The 26,943-nt window shown below is 38.5% G+C and overlaps 1 protein-coding gene across 1 annotated transcript; it reads left to right on the top strand.

Annotated features, from left to right (window-relative positions):
• Positions 1–373: 373 nt before the first annotated feature.
• On the top strand, positions 374–26,943 carry ACAA2 (acetyl-CoA acyltransferase 2; the record flags this gene model as incomplete). Its single annotated transcript, XM_084252703.1, has 10 exons — positions 374–389; positions 4,710–4,876; positions 14,380–14,508; positions 16,015–16,131; positions 17,066–17,213; positions 19,648–19,823; positions 20,344–20,473; positions 22,862–22,932; positions 25,356–25,510; positions 26,648–26,943. The coding sequence occupies 10 exons, from the start codon at positions 374–376 to the stop codon at positions 26,730–26,732; spliced, it is 1,194 nt and encodes a 397-aa protein (XP_084108829.1). The 3' UTR covers positions 26,733–26,943.

Genomic DNA, 26,943 nt, shown 5'->3' with positions numbered 1-26,943 from the left:
TCAACCAAACCTCAGGGGTGGGGAGGGCTGGAGGGGTGCAGGGGCTGCGGGGCGGCGAGGATGGATGGGGTGGGGTCAGGGGCTCCGGGCTCGGCTGGGGGAGGAGAGCCGGGGAGTGGCCACCCTTCCCTTGGCCGCCCCTTGGGGAGGGTTCCGGCGCCTGTGGCTCCCCAGGGCATGGCGTGAGGCCGGGAAGCCCCCCCCAGAAAGGGTCACACTCCTCGGCAGGCCTCCCACGGGGGGAGGGGGGGGCGGGAGTAGGTGAAAGGTTGGGGGTGTGGCCTGCCGGAGGCCGCCCCAGCCTCTTAAGGCCCGGGTGTGTGGCGGGGGGCCCCTCCGTCTCCACCCGAGAAGCTGCTGTGCTGCCGCAGCCATGGCCCTGCTCCGAGGTGAGCTCGCCCCGCGCCCTCCCTGAGACGGCCCACACGGCGGAGCTTGTCCGAGTCTGGGGGTCCAGGAGCAATAAAGAGGACCCGGTAAAACCCCCAGCGGCAAGGAGGCTTTGGCTTAGGGGAAACAGACCTGCAAGGCACTAGGGACAGTGAATTCGGTGGCGCTTCCTGCTGAGAGCAGGCTTGGCCCGTGACCTTGCAGGGCCTACCCTCCAGCAGCTGCGCCCCACTTTGTTCACGCTCAGCTGTTAGGAAAAGTAGGGTGGAGCCCCAACGAGGCGGCCTGGGACCGGCTGGGCGCACCCCAAGGTAGTGGCTACATCCCAGGGTGCACAGGGCTGCTGGGGAGAACTGATGTTATTGGGGTCACGGAGGAATTTCTGCTCCAAATGCTTTCTGGCGTACCCCTGAAAAAGACTGTTATCGCTCCTCCCTTTCCATCACACCCACTTATGTTTTTTGTTCTTGGGGTTCTGCCCATGTTTTTTCCTACCTGACAGTTTCTTAAACTTGTTTTAAGCATTTTTACTGCACCCCAAAATGTGCAGTCACTGAGTACGTAAATCTAGGGTTCTTAATCCTTTAATTATGTAAAGTGACTTCTCATAACGAAAGGTCAGGTCGCAGTCGATGGAATTTTTAATTTTTAAGGAACAGGAACCACCAATTTCCCAGTATTTCATTAGCGCCCATTCCAGAGCGTAGTCAGGAGTGTTGCCCTCAACAAATACTAGTTTTCTTACTGCTCATTAATTTTTATTTGGGGAGTTTGTTTATCCCTGTCAGGCTGCCCAGTCACTTAATCCTGAAACTGGGGTGATACTGACCACAGTTTTTCTTAATCTGCCTCGGATCCTTTTGTCATTGCTGTGGTGGAATGAGTAAATATTTGCCTAACAATGTGATTAAAGGGAAGGCAGCTTTACTTTTGTCTTCTAGTCTTGGTTTCCCCTTAAATCACATGGGCCCACTGCCTCACCAGTATTTGATGTTTTTAACACACTATGGATTAATGTGTTTTCTCTCTCTTTCAATGTTTGGAAATCTTTAGCCTCTTGAAATAAACAGTTTAGTATTAACATAAAATTGACATCAAATAATTATTGGCATGGCGTCCAGTTTAGGAAATTACAAGAAAAATCCTTTTACATTGTCTAGTCTTTTTACCTGCCTAGCTCAGATTATTCCTTAAAATATATTTAATAGTATTTTCCCCATTCAGAATAATTGTATTAGTTCAGTGTTAGATTTTCCAACATTTACAGCACCAAGTAAGCAGAGGTGGTATCAGCTATGGGAGCATTCTTACTTTTGTTTTTATATTCCAACCTCCGCTCGCCTGCCAATACCCCATATCTCATTAGTGCTGCTCCACACACACAAAATGCTTTCTTAGATTCTAAAGTGCAGAAGAGAAACTCATGAAAGGAAATTTATGGAGAAACAAATGAAAGTAGTCTCCATTGTTTCTCATAAGTCAATAGTCTTCAAATCATAGCCCTGTAAATAATGTCATTTTTTTCTGACTTTTAAGATTTTTGGTTTATCTTTAGTTTGCAGAAGTTTGAGAATGTTGTGCCATTGGGGGGGGGGGGTGGAGGGGTGTGTGTGTGTGTGTGTTTGAGAATGTTGTGCCATGGGGGGGTGTGTGTGTGTACATTAATATTGTGGAAAATTTACTGAATCTATACCTTTTGTCAATTTGGAGAATTTTCACTCATTTTTTTCATGTTTTTTCCTACATAGTCTCTCTCCTCCCTTTCCAACACACCCAGTTATGTTTTCTGTTCTTGGGGTTCTGCCCATATGTTTTTTTCTACCTGACAGTTTATTAAACTTGTTTTGAGCAGTTTTATGTTTATAAAGGTTAAGCAGACAACACAGAGAATTCCCATGTCCCCCCCCTCACCTCTCCCTTCCAGGATCCACTATTATCAATATTTTCATGAGTGGGCCTCCCCGGTGGCGCAGCAGTTGAGCGCTGGGCTGCGAAGCTGCCCGCAGACTTTGCAGCGCCGGTTCGATCCCCGGCTGCTCCCCGGCCACCAGAGGAGGGTCCCACATGGCGCGCAGGCAGACCTCTCCTGCCGCCCGCTGCTCCCCTCAGCAGTGTACTTTGTCAGTCTGCCTGCTCTGCTCCTTGCTCTGGCTCTGGTGAATTCTCTCACCTTCCCACGTTTCTGACTGTACCCAGTGATTGTATAAATAAATAAATAAATCTTTAAAAAATATATTTTCATGAGTGTAGTACATTTGTTACAAGTGATGAACCAAAACTGATACATTATTAACTAAAATCCATAGTTTACAATAAGACTGTTTTGGAAAGTTCTTTGGGTTTTGACAGATGTGTAATGACATGTAGCTAACATTACAGTATCATTTGAGTAGTTCTACTGTCCTAAAATTCCCATATGCTCCACTATTCACCCCTCCTTTCATTCTCCTCAACCCTAGCAACCACTGATCTTTTTACTGTCCCCATGGTTTTGCCTTTTCTGGATGTCACATAGTTAGAATTATATAGCATGTAGCTTTTTCAGATTGGCTTCTTTCACTTAGACATATACATTTAAATTTTTTCTGTGCCTCTTCACATATTTGATATTTCTTTTTATGGCTCAATTATATTCCATTGTGTTGATATACCAATTTATTTATCCATTAACCTTTAAAATTACATCTTAACTGCTTCCAAGTTTTAGCAATTACGAATAATGCTGAAATACTGACATGCAAGTTTTTGTGTGGACATAAGTTTTCAACTCATTTAGGTAAATACAAAACCACGTGATTGCTGATCAGATAGGTAGAGTATGTTCAGTTTTAGCTTTAAGGAAAAAAAAACTGTCAAACTGTCTTTCAAAGTGGCTGTACCATTTTACCCCACCAGTAATTCATGAATGAATGAACGAGAATTTTTGTTCCACATCTTCACCAGCATTTGGTATTGTCAGTCTTTTGGATTTTAGCCATTCTAGTAGTTGTGTGATGGTGTCTCACTGTTATTTTAAGTTGCAAGTCCCTAATGATAAGATTTTGAGCATCTTTGTATATGTCTACTTGCCATCTATTTATCTGTCATCTCTGGTGAGGTGTCTATTCAGATTGTTTAACCTATTTTTAACTGGGTTTTCTTATTGTTGAGTTCCAGAGTTCTATGTGTATTTTGGATACCAATCCTTTAATAGACAGGTGTTTTGAAAATATTTTCTCAGTCCATGGCTTGTCTCTTTATTCTTGTAACAGTGTCATTCACAGAGCAAGTTTTTAACTTTAATGAAGTCCAATTTAGCAAATTTTTCTTTAATATGGATCATACATTTGGTGTGGTATCTAATAAGTTATCACAAAGTCTAAGATAACCTAGATTTTATCCTATATTACATCTTTTAAGAATTTTATAGTTTGCATTTTATATTTAAGTCTGTGATACTTTTTGAGTTAATTTTTGTGAAAGGTGTAAGGTTTGTGTCTAAATTCTATTTTTTTAACATGTGGATATTCAGTTGTTCCTAAACTCTTGGGTTGTCAGAAAAGTCATGACATATTTTTTCCTGTTTTTCAAGCAAAAATGCAACATAACTTTTCCAACAACCCAATATTTATCCATTTATTGAAAAGTTATCCTTTCTTTGTTGAATTGCCTCATTCCTTTAGCAGAATTTGGGATCCTTCCCAAGTTGTTTCCCTCCCCCACATCTTTGTTTTTCAGATTGGATAATTTCTTTCTCTGTCTTCAGAGTCATGAATCTTTTTCATTTCATTTATGTTCTAAATCTTTTATTTCAGATATTTTTTAGTTTTAGAATTTCCACTTTGGTTTTTTTTTTTATAGCTTCTATTTCTTTGCTGAGATGTACTGTCCTTTATTATAAGCATATTATTTCCTTACATCCTTGAGCATAGTCATGATAAATAGCTACTTTTAAATCCTTGTCTGCTAATTCTAATATCTAAGTCACCTTGGGGTTAGTCTCTGTTGCCTTGTCTCTTAAGAATAAATCATATTTTAAAACAGAATAAATCATATTTTGTTTACATATGTAAACATGATTTTTTTGTTTGTTTTAGGATAGGTTTAATTTATTCCATGGAAAGAGATTAGTAGCAAACAGAAGAATGACATTAGTATTGGTCAAACTAAGAAATCTTCAGATAGGTTCTATAAGTACGATCCAGTCTATGTATTACATGACAGAGACTGAGTTATCTAATTGAAAACTGCCCTTTGCAGTAAGATTCCATGTTATTTCAAGCATATTAGGAACACTAACTAACCTGTAATTGCTTACAAACCTCTCCTCTTTGCAACAGGTATATTCATTGTTGCTGCTAAGCGAACACCTTTTGGAGCTTATGGAGGTCTCCTCAAAGACTTCACAGCTACTGACTTGACTGAATTTGCTGCCAAGGCTGCCTTGACTGCTGGGAAAGTTTCACCTGAAACTATTGACAGTGTCATTGTAGGCAATGTCATGCAGGTTAGTCTGGCAAGGGGGAGGTACTCATTCGTGTTGTTTTCTTCCATTAGTTTTTTTTTTTTTTTAATAAATTTTATTGTTATATTCCCCATACAATTGCAGCCCCCCCATTCTGACCCCAATCCCTCCCCTCCCACCCCCGCCCCCCTAAAAGTGTCTCTGGTTCATAGTTTTTTGTTGATTTTGATTTTCACTTTCTTATAGTTATTCATTTTCCTGGTCCCTTATTTAAGTTTTCTAGATTCCTGCTATGAGTGAGACCATCCGGTATTTTTCTTTTTCTTTTTGGCTTATTTCGCTGAGCATGATCCCTTCCAGCGCCATCCATGTTGCTGCAAATTGCATGTGTTTATCTTTTTTGAATGCTGAGTAATATTCCATGGTATATATGTACCACATCTTCTTGATCCAGTCATCTATTTTTGGGCATTTGGGTTGTTTCCAAAGCTTAGCTATTGTAAACAGTGCTGCTATAAACATAGGGGTGCAGGTGTTCTTTGGAATTGATGTTTCTGTGTCCTTTGGGTAAATACCTAGGAGTGGAATTGCTGGATCATATGGAAGCTCTATGTTTAGTAGGTCCAGAAATCTCCATACAGCTTTCCACAGTGGTTGGACCAGTTTGCACTCCCACCAACAGTGCAGAAGAGTTCCTTTTTCTCCACACCCTCGCCAACATTTGTTGTTGCTAGTTTTTTTAATATGTGCCATTCTCACTGGTGTAAGATGGTATCTCATGGTAGTTTTGATTTGCATTTCCCTGATGACAAGTGATGTTGAACATTTTTTCATATGCCTGTTGGCCATTTGCATTTCCTCTTCAGAGAAGTTTCTTTTAAGCTCTTCTGCCCATTTTTTTGACTGGATTATTTTCTTTGTTGTTGTTGAGTCTCATCAGCTCTCTTCCATTAGTTTTTAAAAATAATTCCTTTTACATGGTATAATGGTAAATTAGTTAAGTTAGTTAATAGTTAAATAAGTTAATAGTTAAAAGGTATTTATAATTTGTATAATCCTCTGACTCTGGAAGCAATGGCATACTTAAGTCAATGCAACATATATTCTAGAAACCATAGCTATCTGACTTGGAATACAATTCATTGTCTTTTAAATAGCAGTTATTTCCTGGTTATTTGGAATAGATATCAATTTCCTATTGATTTATTTGGTGCTTATTGGTTCTGTGTGCCCCCTGAAGAGGGTAGCAATAAAACACATTCCCATAATTTTTTATACACAAAAGGAGTTTGGTCGGTGTTTTTTATGAGGAATAAGAAGCTCCTTTACCCTCTATCTTGCTATACAAAATAGAGAATTCATTTGCAGGAAACTGAAAGTTGATTATTCCTTCAAAGAGTGACTAAGAATTGAGAGCTCCCCCTCTTCCTTCCAGGCCTCAGATGTGGAACTAAGGCTCTAGATTGAGTGTGTTACTGCTGAGAGTACTGGGACCCTAATCCTTGTACACTGGGTTGCTAGGTTCGGTACTAGAAGAGGTGACCGAGAAGACCTGAGGCTTCTGCCATCCTCTCCACCGAGCACTTAGCTCTGGGAGCAGGGGTAAGGCTCAAAAAAAGGGTGCTCAACTCTCCCCACTTCTAGCTCTAATGCTGTGACTCGAGTTTTGCTTTTACCGAAAACTGATTTTATTTGCAATGGGCTGTTCATTTTTATAGAATATTCCATCTTGTGGATAGCCCACATTTTGCTTTTCCATTGTTCAGTAGTTGGACATGTTGGCTGTTTTCACGTTTTGGCAATTATGAATAATGCTGCTGTCAGAGGCATGTTGGAGGTCACTCACAAGACATTGCCATCTCAGTAATGTTAAGTCTCTGATCAATGAAAGGGGAATATTTTTCCATTTGTATAAATCTTTGTTTTTTAACAGTTTTATGAATTTCAGAATGTATGTTTTAGTCTTCATCAAATTTAATCCCAAGTATGTTATTCTTTTGGATGCTGTTATGAATGAGATGGGTTTTTTTAAAGATATATTTATTTATGCATACAAGACCAGAGGCGTGGGGGGTGAGAGGATTCACTTGAGACAGAGTGGGGAACAGAACAGGCAGATAGGCAGAAATACACTGCTGAAGGGAGGCCCGAGATGGTTTTTTAATTTAATTTTTGGATTGTTCATCACAAATAAATAGAAATGCAATTGAGTTTTATGTATTGAGCTTGTATCCTGAAATCTTGCTGAGCTCACTAGTTCTGGTGATTTTTTTTTAATTGCTTCCTTAGGATTTTTTTTTTTATATATACCTCATGTTATCTGAGAAGAGAGAGAGTTTTCTTTCTTATCTGGATTTTGCTTATGTTTTTCATTCCCTGGTCAGAACCTCCACTGTTGAATTTAAGTGCCAAAAAGTGCATATCCTTGTCTTATTTCTGATGTTATGGGGAAAATAGCCAATCTTTGATCACTAAATAGATTAGCCATATTTTATATACAGATTGCCTTTATCAGGTTGAGAAAATTCCATTCTATTCCTAGTTTGTTGAGTGTTTTTATCATGAAATGCTTTTTTTGTGTCAATTACAATCATGATTTTTGCTTTTATTCTATTGATAGGACATAATGATCAATTTTCTGATGACAAAACTGCCTTGTGTTCCTGGGATGAATCCCACTTTTTCACAGCATATAGTAATTTTTATGCATGTTGGATTCTCTCTGCTAGTACTTTGTTGAGAATTTTTACATCCATATTCATGAGAGGGATTAGTCTGTAATTTTCTTATGATGTCTTAGCCTGGATTTGCTATCAGCATCATACTGGCTTTATAAACTGAGTTGGGAAGTGATCCTTCACTTTCTATTTTTATCAAGAATTTGTGAAGCATTACTATTAGTCTTTAAATATTTAGAATTCAGTGATTAACTGGCTCTGGGCTTTTGTGGGAAGCTTTTGTTACTAATTAGTTCAGTCTCTTGTTTTTATAGGTATATTCAGTGTTTATATATTCTTGAGTCAGTTTCAGTAGTTCCTTTCTAGGTATTTGCCCCTTTCATCTAAGTTATCTAATTTGCTGGCGTTTAGCTGTTCATAGTACAATTGATTCTATTTATCCATGGCGTCATGTTCTACATAGTCCACATGAACACTGAATTATAAATACTGAACCACTGCCCCTAGGGGAAATACAAAATTAGGTTCTTACGAACTTCTGCTCACAGTATTTTTGTCAAAATTATCAATAAATAACCTTGTATATGTATTTTTCTAGTGAAAGACAGCTTATTAAATATGTGTCACTGACTGATTAACATTAAACTCATGGCCAAAAGCACTATCATGCCTGAATGAAGTTCTCTCATACGTGTTTTCTCCATTAGGCACATCACAACCTTCTTAGACTTAGGCACCCAGATAGCACTTCAGCCTTACACTTGGAGACTATTTTAAATAGCAGTCACCAATGTAAAGCACAAAAATGGAGAAAACATGGCACTGAACAAACTGCAAGAAGTCCCCTTATTTATGGTATGAGAAGTGAAGCAAGTAGAGTGTCCCTTGTTTATTATCCTCTGGAAGGAAAGTACAAACTACATACTGGGCAACTAAAATGTCTTCATTCTGCAAATGATCACAAAAGTACTGAAAGTACTGATTTGAGGGCTACAAATACATTTTTTTACAAGTAGGCAAATTTGCAAATATGGAATCCATGAATATTGAGAATCAACTGTATTTTTACCTTATATATGTATATCCTGTCTATTTTGAGAGGTGTTAGAGTTCTTAGTGTTAAAGGTTCTTACATGTTCCTTTCTAGGAAATTCTAACATATCCAATTTGCTTTATATTAAGGAATAAATAGGAACTTTTGAAAAGGTACGTTCTGAGTAAGATTTATGGAATCTTAAAGAGCCAGAAGAAACCCTCAAAGTTTTTTAGAATTCCAGAGTTTCCCTAACACACGAGGAAACCTCTAGAGAAGCTGCCAAGATTTGCCCAATTCCACCCAGGTGATCTTGGGTGGACTAGAATGCCAATTTCCTGACTTCTAGTTCAGTAATCTTTCTCTTATACTAAATAAACTTTCCACACAACTCCTAGCATTAAAATGGATTTAAAATCATTTAACTGAAGCACTTAGAGAAGGTGTAAACAAAAAAAGGAAAAATACCAATTACTTCCTAGAAAACAGTAGCCAAAGGAGAAGACATCTGGTTTATGGGTATCAGGTAGGAGCACATTCAAAATATAAGAAAGAATGTGTTATAGTTGAATAAGGAGTTTCTGGAGATCTTAATAATCACTCAGGGGCCTCCCCAGTGGCGCAGCGGTTGAGCGCTGGGTTGCGAAGCTGCCCACAGCCTCCGCGGCACCTGTTCGATCCCCGGCTGCTCCCCGGCCACCGAAGGAGGGTCCCACATGGCGCGCAGACCTCTCCTGCCGCCCGCTGCTCCCCTCAGCAGTGTGCTTCGGTCCTTCTGCCTGCTCTGCTCCCTGCTCTGGCTCTGGTGAATTCTCTCACCCTCCCGCGCTTCTCACTGTACCCAGTGCATGTATAAAAACAAAACAAACAAATAAATAAATAAAACATGCCTCTTTAAAAAAACAAAAAAACAAAAAATAATCACTCAGGCCAGGATCTAACAACTCCATCAAAATCACAACACCCCTTTTGTTTATAAATGAGGCACTGACAAACCCACTTGTAGATAACATCCAAAATGAGATGCTTGAGAGTTAGATAATCCAGAGTTCACACTGTTAGTGAATGACAAAGTCTAGATTCCAATCCAGATCTGCTAACTAGCCTAATATTCTTTCCATTACCTCAAATTACTGCTTAATTTTATAAAATATCTATTCTATCAATCTGGTCATTAAGGAGTAGCATAAAAGAAGTAAATCCAAAGTAGAAAACCCTGGCAAAAGAATATCCGCTTATACCAACAATCCTTTTGATTGCATTAATTCATAAAATGTCATCCTAATCAACAAGTGAAACATTCAGTTTGTTAAAAATAACTCAGAATTGAGAGATCTAATGGCTTTATTAATGAATCATGAATCAAATTGGGTAGCATCCCATCTCAGGTGCTGCCAGGGTTCATACAAAATGGAGAGTATTTAGACAGTAAAAAGGCAAGACAAGATTATTAGCAAAAGATTTCAGATAAAACCATCTTCCTTCAGGGACGGGGGTGAGGGGGAGTGGAGGAGGTGGTCTTAATGCAAATGACTGCTGCTCTATTGATAGAAACTCCACATTGAAGAGTTTAGGATTGTATTTGGTGGGTGGAGATGGGGACCAGGCATGAACAACTCCATTATGGACTCCTCCCATGTCCACCTTCAAAAGACGTGAATTTATCAAATTTTAGTTTGAAAAGTTTCAAACCTGTACACAAGTTAAAATAGTATAATGATGGACCAGTTCTTTACATTTTATTAAATTTGCTTTAGCACTCTACATAATAAAAGGTGTTACTTGATTAAAAAGGCATTTCTTCCCTTCTTACTCAGTGTGTGGTCCAGGGACCACATTGGGATTCATCTGAGAAATGGCTAGAATTACAGTGTCTCAGATAGTCCTTACATATTGATTGAGAACCCATATTTTATTTTATTTTTTTAAAGATTTATTTATTTATTCACACAAGAACCGGGGTACAGGCCAGATGTGCGGGAGGGTGAGAGGATTCACCAGAGACAGGGAAGGGAACAGAACAGGCAGACTGACGGAACAAACTGCTGAGGGGAGCAGCGGGCGCGACAGAAGAGGTCTGCCGCACCATGTGGGACCCTCGCCGGCTGGCCGGGATCAAACCAGCGCTGCAGAGACTGTGGACAGCTTCACAGCACGGCGCTCAACCGCGTGCACCACCAGGGGAGGCCCACCCATATTTTAACAAGATGCACCAATACTACACAGCAACAGTAATCAAAATAGTATGGTACTAAACAAAAACAGAAACTGAGACCTGCCGCGGACCAGCACAGCAGTGAGCGATGAGGTCGTCTCAGGGTTGAGAGACTGCGCAGGGTGGTCAGGGATTCGGTTAAAGAAATGACAAACAGACACACTTCAAGAGTGAAAATCTGAGTGTAATTTTATTTGAGTTGGTGACCAGTATATATATGTTTTCTAAAAGCATAGGAATGGCGAACATCAGTGAAGAAATCAGCTTGCTTATAGGTTTAGCTTATCATTGACAGGGCAGTGATTTACATCTGGACCCAGGCGCATTCCTAAGTAGTTAGGCTATTAATTTTTCTTTTTGTTTTATATGATTACTTTTTGTTTTAACTACTCACTATTACTATTAATTAACACGGGTGAATTTTACTTTTCACAATGTAATATTTTTATCATTTAGATTAATACAAACTAGGCTAAGTATACAACAGAGAAATTATTAAGCTAGCAGTTCTATTAATACACAGAGTTTAGTAACGTTTCATTTGAATCAGCCTAGTTATTAGATTTCATATGTTCTTTTTTAATCGGCAAACCAATGACCTTTTAAACAGAGAAAGAGAAAAGATTTTAGAGAGACAGTTGTATTAGAATAAAGTTTGTGGGTCTAGAGAAGGTGAGATAAGTTTCCCTGCGGACTGCATTCCTGTAGTGGCTCCTGGTGGTCGTTATCTTTCAACAGGCTTCCATCTTATCTATGTCTTCAGGCGGTTTTTGCTGTTCTCCTCCTGCGCGCTGGTTGCCCAGCTGGACCTAGGGATTCCTAGAGGTCACTGCAGGAGGAGGTGCAGCAAGTATCTCTTCAGGGGGTTTTGCTGTTCTCCGCCTGCGCGCTGGTTGCCCAGCCGGACCTAGGGACCGTGGCACAAGCCATTAGCCCTAAGGGTCACTGCAGGGGGAGGTGCAGCAGAGACCAGTGGAACAGAATTGAAACCTGAGAGGTAAATCCATATAAATATGGACAACTAATTTTTGACAAAGGAATTATAGTCATACAGTGGAGAAATAATAGCTTGTTTAATAAATGGTACTGTGAAACATAGGTAGCTACATGCAAAATATAAACCCATATTTTAACATCATACATTAAAATTCATTCAAAATGGATTAAAGATTTGTACATAAGAACTGAAACCAAGTACTCAAAAGAAAATACAGGGAACACACTACAGGATATCTAGCACAGGAAACAAAAGCACAGCAGCACAGGAAACAAAAGCAAAAATAAGAGCAACAATGTCAAAAGCTTTTGTACCTCAAAAGAAACTATTACAAAAACAAAGAGGCAACTTACAGAATGGGAAAAAATATTTGCTTACCATCTGATAAGGGGTTGATCTCCCAAGTTTATTAAGTACTTACACAACCAACATCAAAGCAACAAAAAGGACCTCAATAGACACTTCTTTAAAAATGACACTGAGATGGCCTATAGACGTATGAAAAAATGTTCAGCATTACTAATTATAAGAGAAATGCAAGTGAAAACTATACTGAGATACCACCTAGGTCATGTCTGTGAAAATGGCCCCTATCAAAAAAGAACACAATGAACAAATGTTGGCCAGGTTTTAGTGAAACAGGAAAGGAACTCTCATGCACTGTCGGTGGGAATGCAAGCTGGTACAGCCCCTGTGGAAAATGGTATGGAGAGGTCTCAAGAAAATAAAAATGCAAATCCCATTTGCTCCAGCACTCTTAGGCATTTAGCCAAATAACACGAAAAACAGTATGAACAGATCTGTTTACACCTATGTACATAGCAGTACTGTTTTTTTTTTTTTTTTATTTTTTTTATATATTTTTTTTTTTTATAAATTTTATTGTTATATTCCCCATACAATTGCAGCCCCCCATTCTGACCCCAATCCCTCCCCTCCCGCCCCCGCCCCCCTAAAAGTGTCTCTGGTTCATAGTTTTTTGTTGATTTTGATTTTCACTTTCTTATAGTTATTCATTTTCCTGGTCCCTTATTTAAGTTTTCTAGATTCCTGCTATGAGTGAGACCATCCGGTATTTTTCTTTTTCTTTTTGGCTTATTTCGCTGAGCATGATCCCTTCCAGCGCCATCCATGTTGCAGCAAATTGCATGTGTTTATCTTTTTTGAATGCTGAGTAATATTCCATGGTATATATGTACCACATCTTCTTGATCCAGTCATCTATTTTTGGGCATTTGGGTTGTTTCCAAAGCTTAGCTATTGTAAACAGTGCTGCATAGCAGTACTGTTTACAACAGTCAAGTCATGGACCCAACTCAAGAGCTTTTCTACAGATGAATGGATTGAGAAACTGTGGGGCACATATTCAATGGAATATTAAACAACCATAAAGGAAGATGAAATGGTGGCTTTGGGGACAAAATGGATTATGTTGAATGAAATCAGTCAAAAAGTGAAAGATTTGGGATGGTTTCACTTAATCTGCAAAATATAAATATCCAAAAACTACACGCAAACAAAGAAGAAATAAAAATGTGAACTCAGTAAGAAATAATGGTTACCAGAGGGAACAGGAGAAAGAGTGGAGGGGCTGAGAGATGCAGATAGGGTATGGGCATGGGTGGCTTGGTGGAGGAAAAATAAAGAAAATATTGAAGCTTTTCACTTTTGGAAAACATTGACTATATATTAATAAACTGAAGTACAAATTTCAGTTTGTCAGTTCTAAATGGGCTCCATCTTAAATTCTTGTTGAAAAATCACAATTTATGCAACTCCTTCTTAACCTTAGTTACCAGGATGAAAAATCTCGTTTGGTTTAATGTGGAATAACAGTATCCATAACTAACAGTTCAGTACAGACAAATTTTTATTTAAAAATATCGGCACAATGAAAATCTCTTTTTCACTTTATATATATTAAATTAAACATAAATTAAACCATGAGGGTGCAGACTTTATAAGGGACCCCAGAAATTCAAATGAGACAAGTTGGGGGGAGGGGAGAAGACAAAATGCCCCAGTATGCATTTAATTGTAAACACCACTGCACATGGTAGACCAGCCCTCAGTAAGCATTTAAAGTTTGGGAAGCAATGGTCTAGTCCCAATTCTCTCCTGACCAGTAATTCATCTCTCCCCTCCCTAGGTCGGCCTCAGTTTCACATAATCACCCATGTGCTTTTAAAAGTAACTACTGATATCTAATCCCTGTGTCCACCCTTTCCAGTTTGACCTGGATACAAGCTTGAGCCATTATAAGTATGTTAGTACAGCTTTTCCCCTAATTATTCCAGTGTGTGGCTAAGGTTAGAATCCACAGCCTCCAATACTTCTATTAAAGAACATGAAACTATGACACAGCCTATTCCGTTTTTTAAAGAGTTCCAATTATAACTGTCTTATATTCAGGAATTAATATAAGGATTTCTCAGTGTGTTTAAAAACCAATTGACCAAATTGCAGTTTTTATTCAAATCATAAGCATGTGTCTTATAGAACTATGCTGTAGCTTTATGTATTGTGTCATCTTAGTTTTTTTTATAGCATTCCAACATTTCCGTATATTTTTGTCATTAGTTCCTAGATTTATAGAGAAGATTCCTTTTCTCTCTGTTCCAGAGTTCTTCAGATGCTGCTTACTTGGCCAGGCATGTTGGCTTACGTGTGGGAGTTCCAAAAGAGACCCCAGCTCTCACTATTAATAGGCTCTGTGGCTCTGGCTTCCAGTCCATTGTGAGCGGGTGTCAGGTATGAACAAACATTTTGTTTAATTCTCAGAAAATATGTTAATAGTTATTATAGGAAATGCCCCTCTCCAATATAAGTTTTTTTATAATGCTTATTAAAAGTCAATATTTATTAGTCTTGGAAAAATATTCACAGGAAGAAAATAGTTTCTTAAAGCTAATAAAGACCCTTGAGGAAATTATGCTAAATGGAATAAGCCATTTACAATAATTGTAAAGGACAGAAGCTATATGATTCCGCTTAGACTCAATACCTAGAATAGATTATAGAGACAGAAAGGAAAATGGTGGTTGTCAGGGGTTGGGGTGGGAGGAGAGAATGGGAGTTTAATATGTGTAGAGTTTCAGAAGATAAAAAATTGGAGATGGATGGTGGCTGATTGCACAAGGTGAATGTACTAATAAACTATAGACATTTAAAATTGATCAGATTAATAAATTTTAGATTGCATTTTTCACAATTTTTTAGAAAACTGATCATGACCATCAGTTTTACTTATTGCTTCCTATGTGCCAGACTGATTCAGTGGTTTCCCTTGGTCTTCACAACCATCCTATGAGAAAAGAGCTATGACTATTCCAGTTTTCAAGCAAGGAAACTGATATTAAAAGACATTAACATATTAAGCCATAGAGGCAAAATTTGAAATACTGAATAAAAGACTATAATGCGAGAAAAAGGACTGAGATTTTAGGGGATGTTAATATATTTTATTACAAAGAAACTGAATGATAGTCTTGGTCGAAGTATAAACTAGCCTGATTGACCACTTTAAGGGCTAGTTGGGCAAATACATCTGTTCCCTTGAGCACAGAGAAAGGGGATATAGTAATACCCTTCATTTTATTACAAAATAAAAGTCTTCATTTTATTACAAAATAAAAGACAAACATATTATAATGACTTCTCTTTTTTTCATTTTAATTCATTGTTTTCACATTTCTATAATGAGTATCTTAATGACCCTGATTTTCCTAGCAATTATTTTTAACATAGGCTTTTGGGGCTTATTATTTGCTTCTTTTCGGATGCAAATAGTGGAAAGGGAAGAAGAACGAAGTATGTTCCTTTTTTATGAGTCCCCTAAGTTGTTATAAATCCCCTTCACGTTCATCCATTAACAGGATAAATTTTACTTTTGACTTTTTTTTTTTGACTTTTTTTTTTGACTTTTGACTTTTTAAAGGATTTGTTCTTTATTATCTGCTGGCATATGTACATCTATACCAGACATTAAGATTCGTATCAAATTAAGAAATACCATTCCTTGTGAACATGTAGATAGGATAGGTTACTTGCCGACAAACCACTGAAGTCAGTTAGCTCCCCCCAATCTTGGGAATGGATTCTTGAGCACTTACTTTACCTTTACTTCAATAGTATTTACTTTTTTAGACACTGTAAGCTAGGATACATAACTTGTTAGATTTACTTTTTAATGTATACTTTTAAATAAATACTTCTCTTACAACGAGAGATTTTTGTCATTCATTTGTCTTTAAATAGGAGATCTGTGTTAAAGATGCTGAAGTAGTCTTGTGTGGAGGGACCGAAAGCATGAGCCAAGCTCCCTACTGTGTCAGAAACGCGCGTTTTGGAACCAAGTTTGGAGTAGATCTTAAGGTCGGAACCTTATTCTTTGTAAATTATTTCTCATGGTTTTATACTAACAATTTTAATACCACTTTGGGGACAAGAAAATTAACTTCGAAACCAATTTTGTTAAGAGGGGGTTAACACTGGCGAGAAACTTGAAATAGGTTAACTATTCCAAAACCCTATTGTGATTGTTTTGACATTTTAACCCACATAAAATTATGATTTATCTCAGCACACCTTTAGTAATGGAAACCTGGGGAGATGAAGGGAAGAAGGTAGGCAAAGGTTGAATTAATCTCTCTACTAAATTGGTAAACCAAGTAATTAAATCTATACCCATGATTTATGAAGATTCATATCTGAGAAAAATCTTTGGAAAGACAGGTCAGTGATTCATAGGGAAATGAGCTGTCTAGAAGAAGCAGATGGCACACTTCCCAGAGACTAATTATAATTTCCCTTCACTCAGGGAGCCTGTCCCTGGTTCTTTTCAACCTCATAGGAATCTATAGAGGCCCCTATCATTAAAGGCGACGGATGAAAAAGGAACACAGGTGTACTCTTTCCTACAGAGCTCCCAGTGTGGTGGCTGAGGGGAAACAGTGCAAGAACACGCAGGGTTAGGTTCCTCACAGTACGTAACCATGAAGGGCTCATCTTTGGTGGTAGCATAAGATGCTACCTGTTTTCTCACCCTGCATGTTTGGCACATTGCTGGCCCTCCTTAGCACCCCACATTTGAGAGAGAGGAGAAAATGTTTTGTACTGTTGAGTGTTGTTGAGTGTTTTTTAAAAACATTCCCAGTAGAAAGTATGAATAGTAGTAATAGTAAATGATTATCAAAAAATCTAGTTTTACTTTTGTTTACTGGAATTGTTAACCATTTAAATTTAAAGAAATATAGCATATTATTTTCAAAAGATATGCTCTAACAGATTTCTTCATATCTTTTAATAGCTGGAAGATACTTTGTGGGCAGGATTAACAGATCAACACATCCAACTCCCCATGGGAATTACCGCAGAAAATCTTGCATCAAAACATAAAATAAGCAGAGAAGACTGTGACAAATATGCCCTGCAGTCACAGCAGAGGTGGAAAGCTGGTCAGTGAAATTGAATTTTATAACTATCTCTAGGGGGAAAAAAACTGTAGTAGAGTTTTATCATTCAGTATATATTACCTTAAAATTACACCTTTTGAAAATCATTTTTTCAATCATGTCTGTTTTCAGATGATCAGATATCCCATTAATTACAAAACTAACTGGAAATTTCTCTTTTGAAATATGTTAACATTACTGGGCCTCCCCGGTGGCGCAGTGGTTGAGCGCTGGGTTGCAAAGCTGCCCGCAGCCTCTGCGGCGCCGGTTCGATCCCCGGCTGCTCCCTGGCCACCAGAGGAGGGTCCCACATGGCGCGCAGACCTCTTCTGCTGCCCGCTGCTCCCCTCAGCAGTGTACTTCGGTCCTTCTGCCTGCTCTGCTCCCCGCTCTGGCTCTGGTGAATTCTCTCACCCTCCCGCGCTTCTGACTGTACCCAGTGCATGTATAAACAAACAAACAAATAAATAAATAAATAAAAACACGCCTCTATTAAAAAAAAAAAAAAAAGAAATATGTTAACATTACTTAGAAAGTATAATTGTTAACTAGCTCTATCTGAACACTTGAATTTTGTCCCAGAATGACCCTGTTCTCGATGGAACACTGAGGGTTGTGGTATACTCCATTGGAGATGATGGGTCCTGGGGTAACTAGACAGCAAGGACACCCTCCCGAGAAGCATACCATAGTCATGAGGAGGGGACCATATGTTTGGAAAGACCCCCAGGGTCTTCCCCTCCCATTCCTAACAGAATCATTGCACCCAACTCATAGACTTAGAACAATTCCAGGATCTTGGTTACAGTGCCCTTGTGAGACATGCATGCTGCTGTTCCACCAGTGCCAGAGGAACAATGAAGGAAGCGGTAGTCCTTTGATCAGCATGGTTAGTGGAAAAAAGTCATTAAAATTAAACTATTAAAAATAGTAGCTAATACTCCTCATTTTGAGGTATTAATAAAGACATGGAGGCAGCTCTCCTGCCCACCTGTGACTATGTAGGGCCCTCTCTTTTTCTTTTTTTCCTAATAAACCTGTCCCTTTAAAATGTGGGGAAAAAAAGAAAAGAAAAGCCGTGATATACAGGGGATAAAGTCCGTCTTCAGAGGGAAAAGCGAAATGGAGCTGATGGCATCCAACTCATGTTTTTAGTTATTCATTACAGTGGAAGGATGTTGATTAGAGATCAGTATCTGTTCTGTTTCTAGCTTTGCCACATAAAGTTATCTGACTTCAGTAAAGTCGTTTGTTCACTGAGCACCTGTAAAATAAATATTTCTAACAATAGAAATAAAAAGGATTTGCGGGCCTCCCTGGTGGCGCAAGGGGTTAAGCACCACACTATGAAGCAATTTGCAGCCTTTGCAGCATGAGTTCGATCCCCAGCAGGCCAGGGAGCAGCCCACATGGTGCAGCAGACCTCTCCTGTCTCTCCCGCTGCTCCTCTCAGCAGTGTGTTTCAGTCATTCTGCTTGTTCTGTTCCCCACTTTGTCTCTGGTGAATCCTCTCACACTCTGCACCTCTGGCCTGTACCCCAGCTCTCGTATGCATAAAAAATAAATTTTTTTTTTAAAAAAAGGATTTTCTCTTTCTGTTTACCTAGTAGAGTTGTTCTAAAAAGCAATTAAGTGTTTAACCTGCTATAAAGTGATACCAAATGAAGGTGGTGGTATTCCTAATGTGTCTTTTTTCTGAAGCTGCAGATTACTGTAGTCCATTCTAATCATTGGAGTTAGAAGTAGGTCAGCTGTTTTACTTACAACTTATCAGTAATAGCTCATACTTGAAGGTTGCCTGTCATTAAATTTCAGCCATAGATTACTTGGTGACATAGACAACTTGATAATTTTTCTTATTGTGAGAAGAGCACTTCTAATCTCTTGAATGTTTAAGTCTACAGTATATTATTGTTGACTATAGGTGCCACTTGGTAGCCTTAAAATTACTTATACCCTCACCCATAGAAGTTTAAAAAAGGGCATTAAATCCATTCAGTGCCATTACATCAATAACGTAACAGGCAACCACTGCCAACAGTCTGGTAGTACCTTGTCAAGACAAAGTATAGTAAAAACAATACAAATTGTAATTTAAAAAAGGTGCAGAATCCATCTACATAGCTATATAACAGTATATTAAATCCTCCAATAAGCAAAATAAGTAGTATAAATAATAAAAGTTCTGGGCCTCCCCTGGTGGCGCAGCGGTTGAGCGCTGGGCTGCGAGGCTGTCTGCAGCCTCTGCAGCGCCGGTTCATTCCCCAGCCACCGGCGAGGGTCCCACCAAAATAAATAAATAAATAAAAATAAAAGTTCTATTAAAGTAGACTATAAGGAAAGAAAGGTAGACCAGAAGTTAAATGAAAGGAAATACTTGATTTCATTTCTTGTTTCTTTTTTCCCCAATCTTATGATAGTCTTTCTACTATTTCAGCTAATGATGCTGGCTATTTTAACAATGAGATGGCACCAATTGAGGTGAAGACTAGGAAAGGAAAGCAGACAATGCAAATAGATGAGCATGCGCGACCCCAAACCACCCTGGAACAGTTAAATAAACTTCCTCCAGTATTCAAGAAGGAAGGAACAGTTACTGCAGGGAACGCATCGGTAGGTAGCACCACAGGGCATCTTGAACTCTTCCTGATTGTTCAGTGCAAAGTTGTCATACATTACCTTTTTGGTACTTTTCATGCCAGTCTTTATTTCGCTTAAGCTAATAGTGTTCATAATCTGTTAAATTGGGTTTACATAATCCAAAACAAAATATTTTAGTTAGGGGCCTTTATATAATAATCTTCCAATTTTTAGTCTCTCCAGAATTTTAGGAAATCTGCCTGGTTTATTTCAGTTTTCTTTTTTCCTCACATATCCAACTCATCAGATTTCATCTTACCTCTAAACTACATCTGGATGTAGGCTTTTCCTTGATAGTCTTTCCTATGTTAAGGTTGTGCAAGCTTCGTGAAGGTCTGTGCCTAAAATAATCTAACTCCCTAGAGTACACTAGTACTACTTTATTTTCCAAATTATGGCACTGCTTTCTATGTGCATCATACTATTCCATTAGTTCCAATTTTGATTAACTAGAGCTTCTGCCATCTAGGTAACCTTCTGTTTTTGTTTCTAGGGAGTATCTGACGGTGCTGGAGCTGTTATCATAGCCAGTGAAGATGCAGTTAAGAAACATAACTTCACACCACTGGCCAGAATTGTGGGCCATTTTGTGTCTGGATGTGATCCCTCTATCATGGGTATTGGTAAGTTTATAGCAAAAAAAAAAACACCAAAAAAATGGTTCTATTATATTTCTGGAAATAAATCATTTTAGGCATTCAGATTTCTGAAAAAGCAACCAAATTAAGGTCATTTGTAGAGAAAAAGACATTGGTAGTAAGTCATTTAAACAACTAAACTGTACTAGGCATTACAGGAAAACCAAGACTGTGAATTCCTTGTGGGCAACAGTCATGTCTTATTGTCCTTTTGAGATAATATAAATTAATGCGCAGAAAATAACAGGATTACACAGTTCTAACAAGATGGAAATGGGAAAAATCATGGGGCAGAACAGAGAAGATTGTGTGGAGAAGATAAAGAACACCCTACTAGGTGTTTACTTAACACATGATCATTGATGTATCTCATTCAATCTTCCCACAACTCTGAGAAGTCTTTATGAATGAGAAAATTGAGGCATAGGTAGACTGTCTTGTAAATGTGCAGAGCAATAAATGAAGGAGCCATGATGTGAATTCAGGTCTCCAAAGCAAAAAATGATGGAGCCATGAGAGGAAAGCAGGTTTCTAACTCCAGTCTCTTTCCACTGTGTTGTCTCAGGAAGTCAAAGTAGCAGTCAATGGCTTACCTGAGGCTTATAGGAAAATGAAATATTAAAAACAATGTATTTCAATCGGCAAGATACTAACAGGAGAAAATACCTGAGAGAAAACTGAAACTCCTTGTGAACATGTATGATCTCGACTTGAAAGTTATGAATTAGGAGAAGGAAAAGCTTTCTGTTGGATATACTTCTCGGAACCACAGATGATGCTGAATTTTAATAGTTCCTCATTGTTCTGTAGGAAGTGCATCAGATGAACAAACGAAGGAGAACTGTTGAGTTGTTGAGTATCTGGTAAAGATTGGTTTGTCAATCCTGTTCTTTCCTCAGTTACTCAGTTATCCAGTGTAGAGCAATCCTTAGACCTAGAGTTGTTGCATACCCAGAAATTTCTGGAGGAGGTGTGGAGGGGGGAGAAAGGAAAGTACCAAGTACATACTGGGCAACTAAAATGTTGGGGGAGGAAGAGGGGAAGGTATGAAAACCAGGACTTGAAGTAACAGTAATGGCTCCTAGGAGGGACACAGGTTTTTTCCCCAGCCAGAAGAGTTTACCTTCTTGAGTCTCAGTAAATAAGTAGTATGGGCAAAAATCCATTAAAAATCTAATTGTCACCTAACATATCATTACAGTTGTCTATTAAGGATTCTGAGTTAACATGTGCACATTGAGTGATGTTTTCTGTCGTTATGAAGACAGGGAAGATGTACAGTATGCAGTAGTTTGACACCTCAGGTTTTAGTTCTTTGACCTTGTAGGATACTTCAGCCTCTGACCATGCTGGATTACGGGTGCATTATTAGTGACTATGCATCCCATTTTAACACCCTTGAGAAACAAAGATAATTTGGAATTCAATTCTGTATTAAATCAGTAGCCAGTGTAGAAATGGTGCTTTAAATTGAGAAGCATTAACTGGACAACCCTAACCAATCAACAGATTGGTGTCCAAAGAACATTTTAACTCATCAACAAAATGAATCACATTGTATTTAGATTTTACTATGCTTTAATTAAAAAAATTGACTCTCATTTTACCTTAGGTATATTTATGAAACTTGAATATTTACTTGAATTCAACAGAACATACCACATTTCTTTATTAGTAGTAGTGGATATTCTTCTCTAGCCAATACCAGTTTATTAAAAATTATGAGCAGTATTAAAATGCCATTAGTAATCATCAGAAATCTGGGAGCTAAAGTTTCAGAATCTTATTAGGTGGTTAGTATTTCTTCAGTAGGGATTATTTTGTATAAATTTGTATAAATTCCCTGTCAACCATCATGCTATGAACACCCCCTTACTTTAGATCCCTTTTCCCTAAAGTGCCTCAAGCTTCCTACCATGCTGTACTTATATGGAGATGCTATTTCTTGCCTTTTGTCCAAGTGAGCCTGGGAGTTCAAAGTGTAGTGATAATCACATCTGTACTAGGAATGCATATTGTTTGTGTCCTAGGAGAGCATGATTCTGCCTTGCCATTTGGTATTAAATCTGGTTTATAAGTGACTGCAAAAATCCCAGATGTGACTCCTTTGCTATTTGCACTCAAGGAACCATTTTTGGTAGATTCTTACATTTAAGTTCCTTATTTGCAATTTAACTGCATAAACAGCTTATCCCTTTGGTCCCATGTTCTATACCTTTATTGTCACATCATTTATAGTATACTGTCAGTGTAGCAAGATCTGTGGTTACTAATAATTATCATATTATATCCTTCTTGCCTATTTAGTAAAGCAACAGAAACTTAAACATAAATAAGTACAAAAGGAAGCTCTGATTTTTGTTCGTTATATAGGTCCTGTCCCTGCTATCACTGGGGCACTGAAGAAAACAGGACTGAGTCTTAAAGACATGGACTTGGTGGAGGTAAGGATTTTATCTTTTACAACATGAACAAGCCATAGCACATGTGAATTTACTCTGCTATTTTATAGCTCTTTTTTAGTACCATTAACCTTACTAAATGATGTCCATGTAAGTACGTATTCCTTTCATTACATGCCTTATGTTGGTACTTCCCCTTACCAGATTAAAATGCTTTATACTTGACTAATTAAAATAACTTGGTGTTTCCTAGAAGAATATAAATTCCTAGAAACTCCTAAGATCTTATAAGATCCCATTATATTTTAGACTATTGATGTGCTTATTAAATTGATGATTACATAAGGTGGGTAAGAAATAACTTTAACCAAGTTTTATGAATTAAAGTGAAAAAATACAGATAAAAAGGAAATTGACCTAATAGAAAAACAGTATTTGATGCCAAATCTAGAAGTTTCTTGCTTTCCTCCCAAGGTAAAACCCTGTCCTTTATTACTTTTTACTTACAACTTTTGGTTTTTACACCATAGCTATGGCTTGATTTGAACACACTTGGTATTGGAATGGTAAATTTACTAGTAGGATGATTTATTTTTAATGTTAGTTTAGAACAAAGTCATCTCAAATATTAGCACAATTTAAAAGGGGGAAGAAGTAGAAAATACTTAGAGATCGATTCTGGTACATTCTGTACCTGGAGAGTATTTGAAAAATTTCAGTAATTAAGCACATGCTGCTTGACATTGGAAAGTAACTACTATAACAATGAAATCTCTACTTCAATTAATGTGTAGAGATCACATATGTGATTTCCTTGGTGGTAATCTCTTGCCTAGCAAAGCATGGTTTCAAATAGTATACCTTTATATCTCTTTTACTATTCTTAGGCAATCACAGTCCAGAACTCAAGGGGTCTGCTTGAGTTGTATTATCAAATAGGTATCTACCATTAGATACCACTGAAAACTACTGAAATAGATCAGCTCTGCCGTGCTTTTTAATAGATTTTTATAAATACCTGAGGACGTAGCTCTCAACACCCCGATGTGATTGTCTTTGGGACTTTTGACGATAGTGCAGTGATTTTTCATAGTTTCAAAAACCTAGTTCCCCAGCATATCCTAGGTCTCTTACTACCTCCTTGAATGTAATTATAAAAACAGGAAAATAATGTTGGACCTACGGACAAATAAGACACCATGGAAGGGCACAAAATACAGTAGGAAAAAACACAATACTGGCTTTTGATCCAAAATCAGAAAAAGTTAAACTTCCTTAAAATCAGTTTTCTGGGCCCTCCCAAGTGGCGCATGGGGTTAAGACGCAACCTATGAAGCTGTCCACAGCTACTGCTGCACGAGTTCGATCCCCAGCCGGCCAGGGAGCAACCCACACAGCACAGCAGACCTCTCCTGACTCGCAGGCTGCTCCCCTCAGCAGTGTATTTCTGTCAATCCGCCTGTTCTGTTCCCCACTGTCTCTGGTTAATCCTCTCACTCCCCCATACCTCTGACCCGTACCCCAGCCCTTGTATGCATAAATAAATCTTTAAAAAAAATCAGTTTTCTAAAATTCTCCCTCTAAGATCATATATAAAGTTGAAGTATGGTAATTCTCATAGCCAATCCTATAAGTATAATATAACAAGATACTTTCATTTCTGCCGCAGTTTCCACATTTAGGGCTCAGTTACCCATCTGGCTCCCAAGATTTATCCTTTGTCTGTTTCTTCTTGGGAGAATGGCTTTGCAGCATTGGATAGCAATCATACTCGCAACCATATGCTGAATACTTGCTATGTGTTAAGTAATACACTAGACATTTAACGCCTATGTTATTTAGCCTTGACAATACTTTCAGGGTGATACTACATATTTCTACCATTGAGGACACCTGAGTGGCAAGAGGGTCAGGAGCCACTCCTCTAGCTCCAGAACCTGGGGGTTTTCTGCAATGGAGGTATCCATTTGTAGTATTTCTGAGGATTTCTTTCCTCTACAGAGTGCATTTAGTAATTATAGTAATTATACCTATTTTCAAACTTTACAAAGAATGATTGAATTTAAATAGGAAAAAAACAGCAAAATTTTATCTATCGATAGGACTAAAAAAGTCCCTTAAATGTCTGTTTAAGTGGGCCTCCCCTGGTGGCACAGCAGTTGAGCGCTGGGCTGCAAAGCTGCCCGCAGCCTCTGCAGCACTGGTTAGATCCCCAGACCCTGGCGAGGGTCCCACATGGCGCGCAGACCTCTCCTGCCGCCCGCTGCTCCCCTCAGCAGTGTACTTCGGTCCTTCTGCCTGCTCTGCTCCCTGCTCTGGCTCTGGTGAATTCTCTCACCCTCCCGCGCTTCTGACTGTACCCAGTGCTTATATAAATAAATAAATCTTTAAAAAAAAAAAAAGTCAGTTAAGCGACTTTTATTAAGTGAATAAAGGTATTTATCAGTTTCCTTTTTTTTTTTTAGGTGAATGAAGCTTTTGCTCCCCAGTACTTAGCAGTTGAGAAAAGTTTGGATCTTGACCCAAGTAAAACCAACGTTAATGGAGGAGCCATTGCTTTGGGTCACCCATTGGGAGGATCAGGATCAAGAATCATGTCACACCTGGTTCATGAATTAAGGTACTTGCTAGAAATTGTTGTACTTCAGATTTGCCATTGTATATAGAAATGTGAAAATTTAGGTATCCCCAGAATAGGCAACATTGTTCAGTATTCCTCCTCATATACCCCTGGACTGCTTCTCACTGGGAGCAGGTGATTTGGATGCCCCTTGTCAGCTGACCTTATAAATGACTCAGTTGAGTTATTACTATCTCTGCTCTTGGGATGCACATTCTTCTTTACATTTGGTGTGCTCAGTCAGTGAGCAAGTACTCAGGCCCTGGGTACCATAGTGCATGCCCCCGTATCAATTAAGGGAAACCAGTTAAGAAAAACAATACTGAGAAGGTTCTGATTAGATAGTGTCGTTTAAGAAACCTAAGCAAACCAGTACTTTGGATCTCAGTAAGTTTTTCTTTCACTGTTCTGGGGTTTCAGGAGGAGTCTTCCGTGTATTGAATACTTTCCCGTTTTAATAGAAGAGCTCCTCCTTCTGGTACTACATATTTTAGTCTGTTTTGCTCTGTTACTAGGAAAATTGCAAATGAAACCAAATATATCAGGCTAAAAATCACTCTAGCTCCCTGTTATATGAAGTAAATGGGACTCTGATTCACTTAGTGATTCACCGAGTTGAAATGAGTAATTGACGTGCACAAAAATAATTCCTGGATGGTTTTGTCAAGGTCATTCTATCAGGACTGAGGAATGAGAACAGATGATACATTAAAGGACTCTGATTTTATGAATAAGATGTGTAGTGCTTCTAAATTATCTGCCCTTTCATACAGACAAACTTCACTAATTATACTTATTCTAAGGTGCTAAGGTGCCATAAAAATCTAAAGCCATATAAATCAAAGGAGTTTAATATTTACTCTCCTCCCTCAACTCCCTGTCACAGCACATCTGAGCTTGTATCTTTGTTTCAGTCTCACTCTTCTGTTATTTTTTTTCCCATTCAAATAATCAGCTTTCGAAATTCTCCTGTTATGACTATAAAGCAATATTAGGATATAGAAAAAGATTGAGGCGATGAGCTGAATGAAAGTGAATAATACAGATGTGACTTATTAATTCTATTACTTCTATTTAATTATCTAATTCTGTCAATCCTGTATACAAATAAACTTGAGCCGCTGCTTGCCTTTCTAGGCGTCGAGGTGGAAAATATGCTGTTGGATCCGCTTGCATTGGAGGCGGCCAGGGTATCGCTGTCATCATTGAGCGCATGGCCTGAGCCACACAGACAGCCCTGTGGCCCATCCACGCCGACTGCACTTGGACAAGCACTGCCACTGAACGTGACTTGAGTATGATCAAGGGATGGGGAGGCAAAGATCAGCTCATCACTAATGAGAGCCCATGCCAGAATAAGTTCTCTTATTTGCACCAGATATATTTTTGAACTAAAATCCAACTATAGAAGACCTTGAAAAGGAATTTTATCA

This window comes from Talpa europaea (genome assembly GCF_964194135.1).
Source record: "Talpa europaea genome assembly, chromosome: 13".
Lineage (NCBI taxonomy): Eukaryota > Metazoa > Chordata > Mammalia > Eulipotyphla > Talpidae > Talpa > Talpa europaea.
The sequence above is the reverse complement of the archived record's forward strand: the minus strand, read 5'-3'. Positions and strand labels throughout refer to the sequence as shown.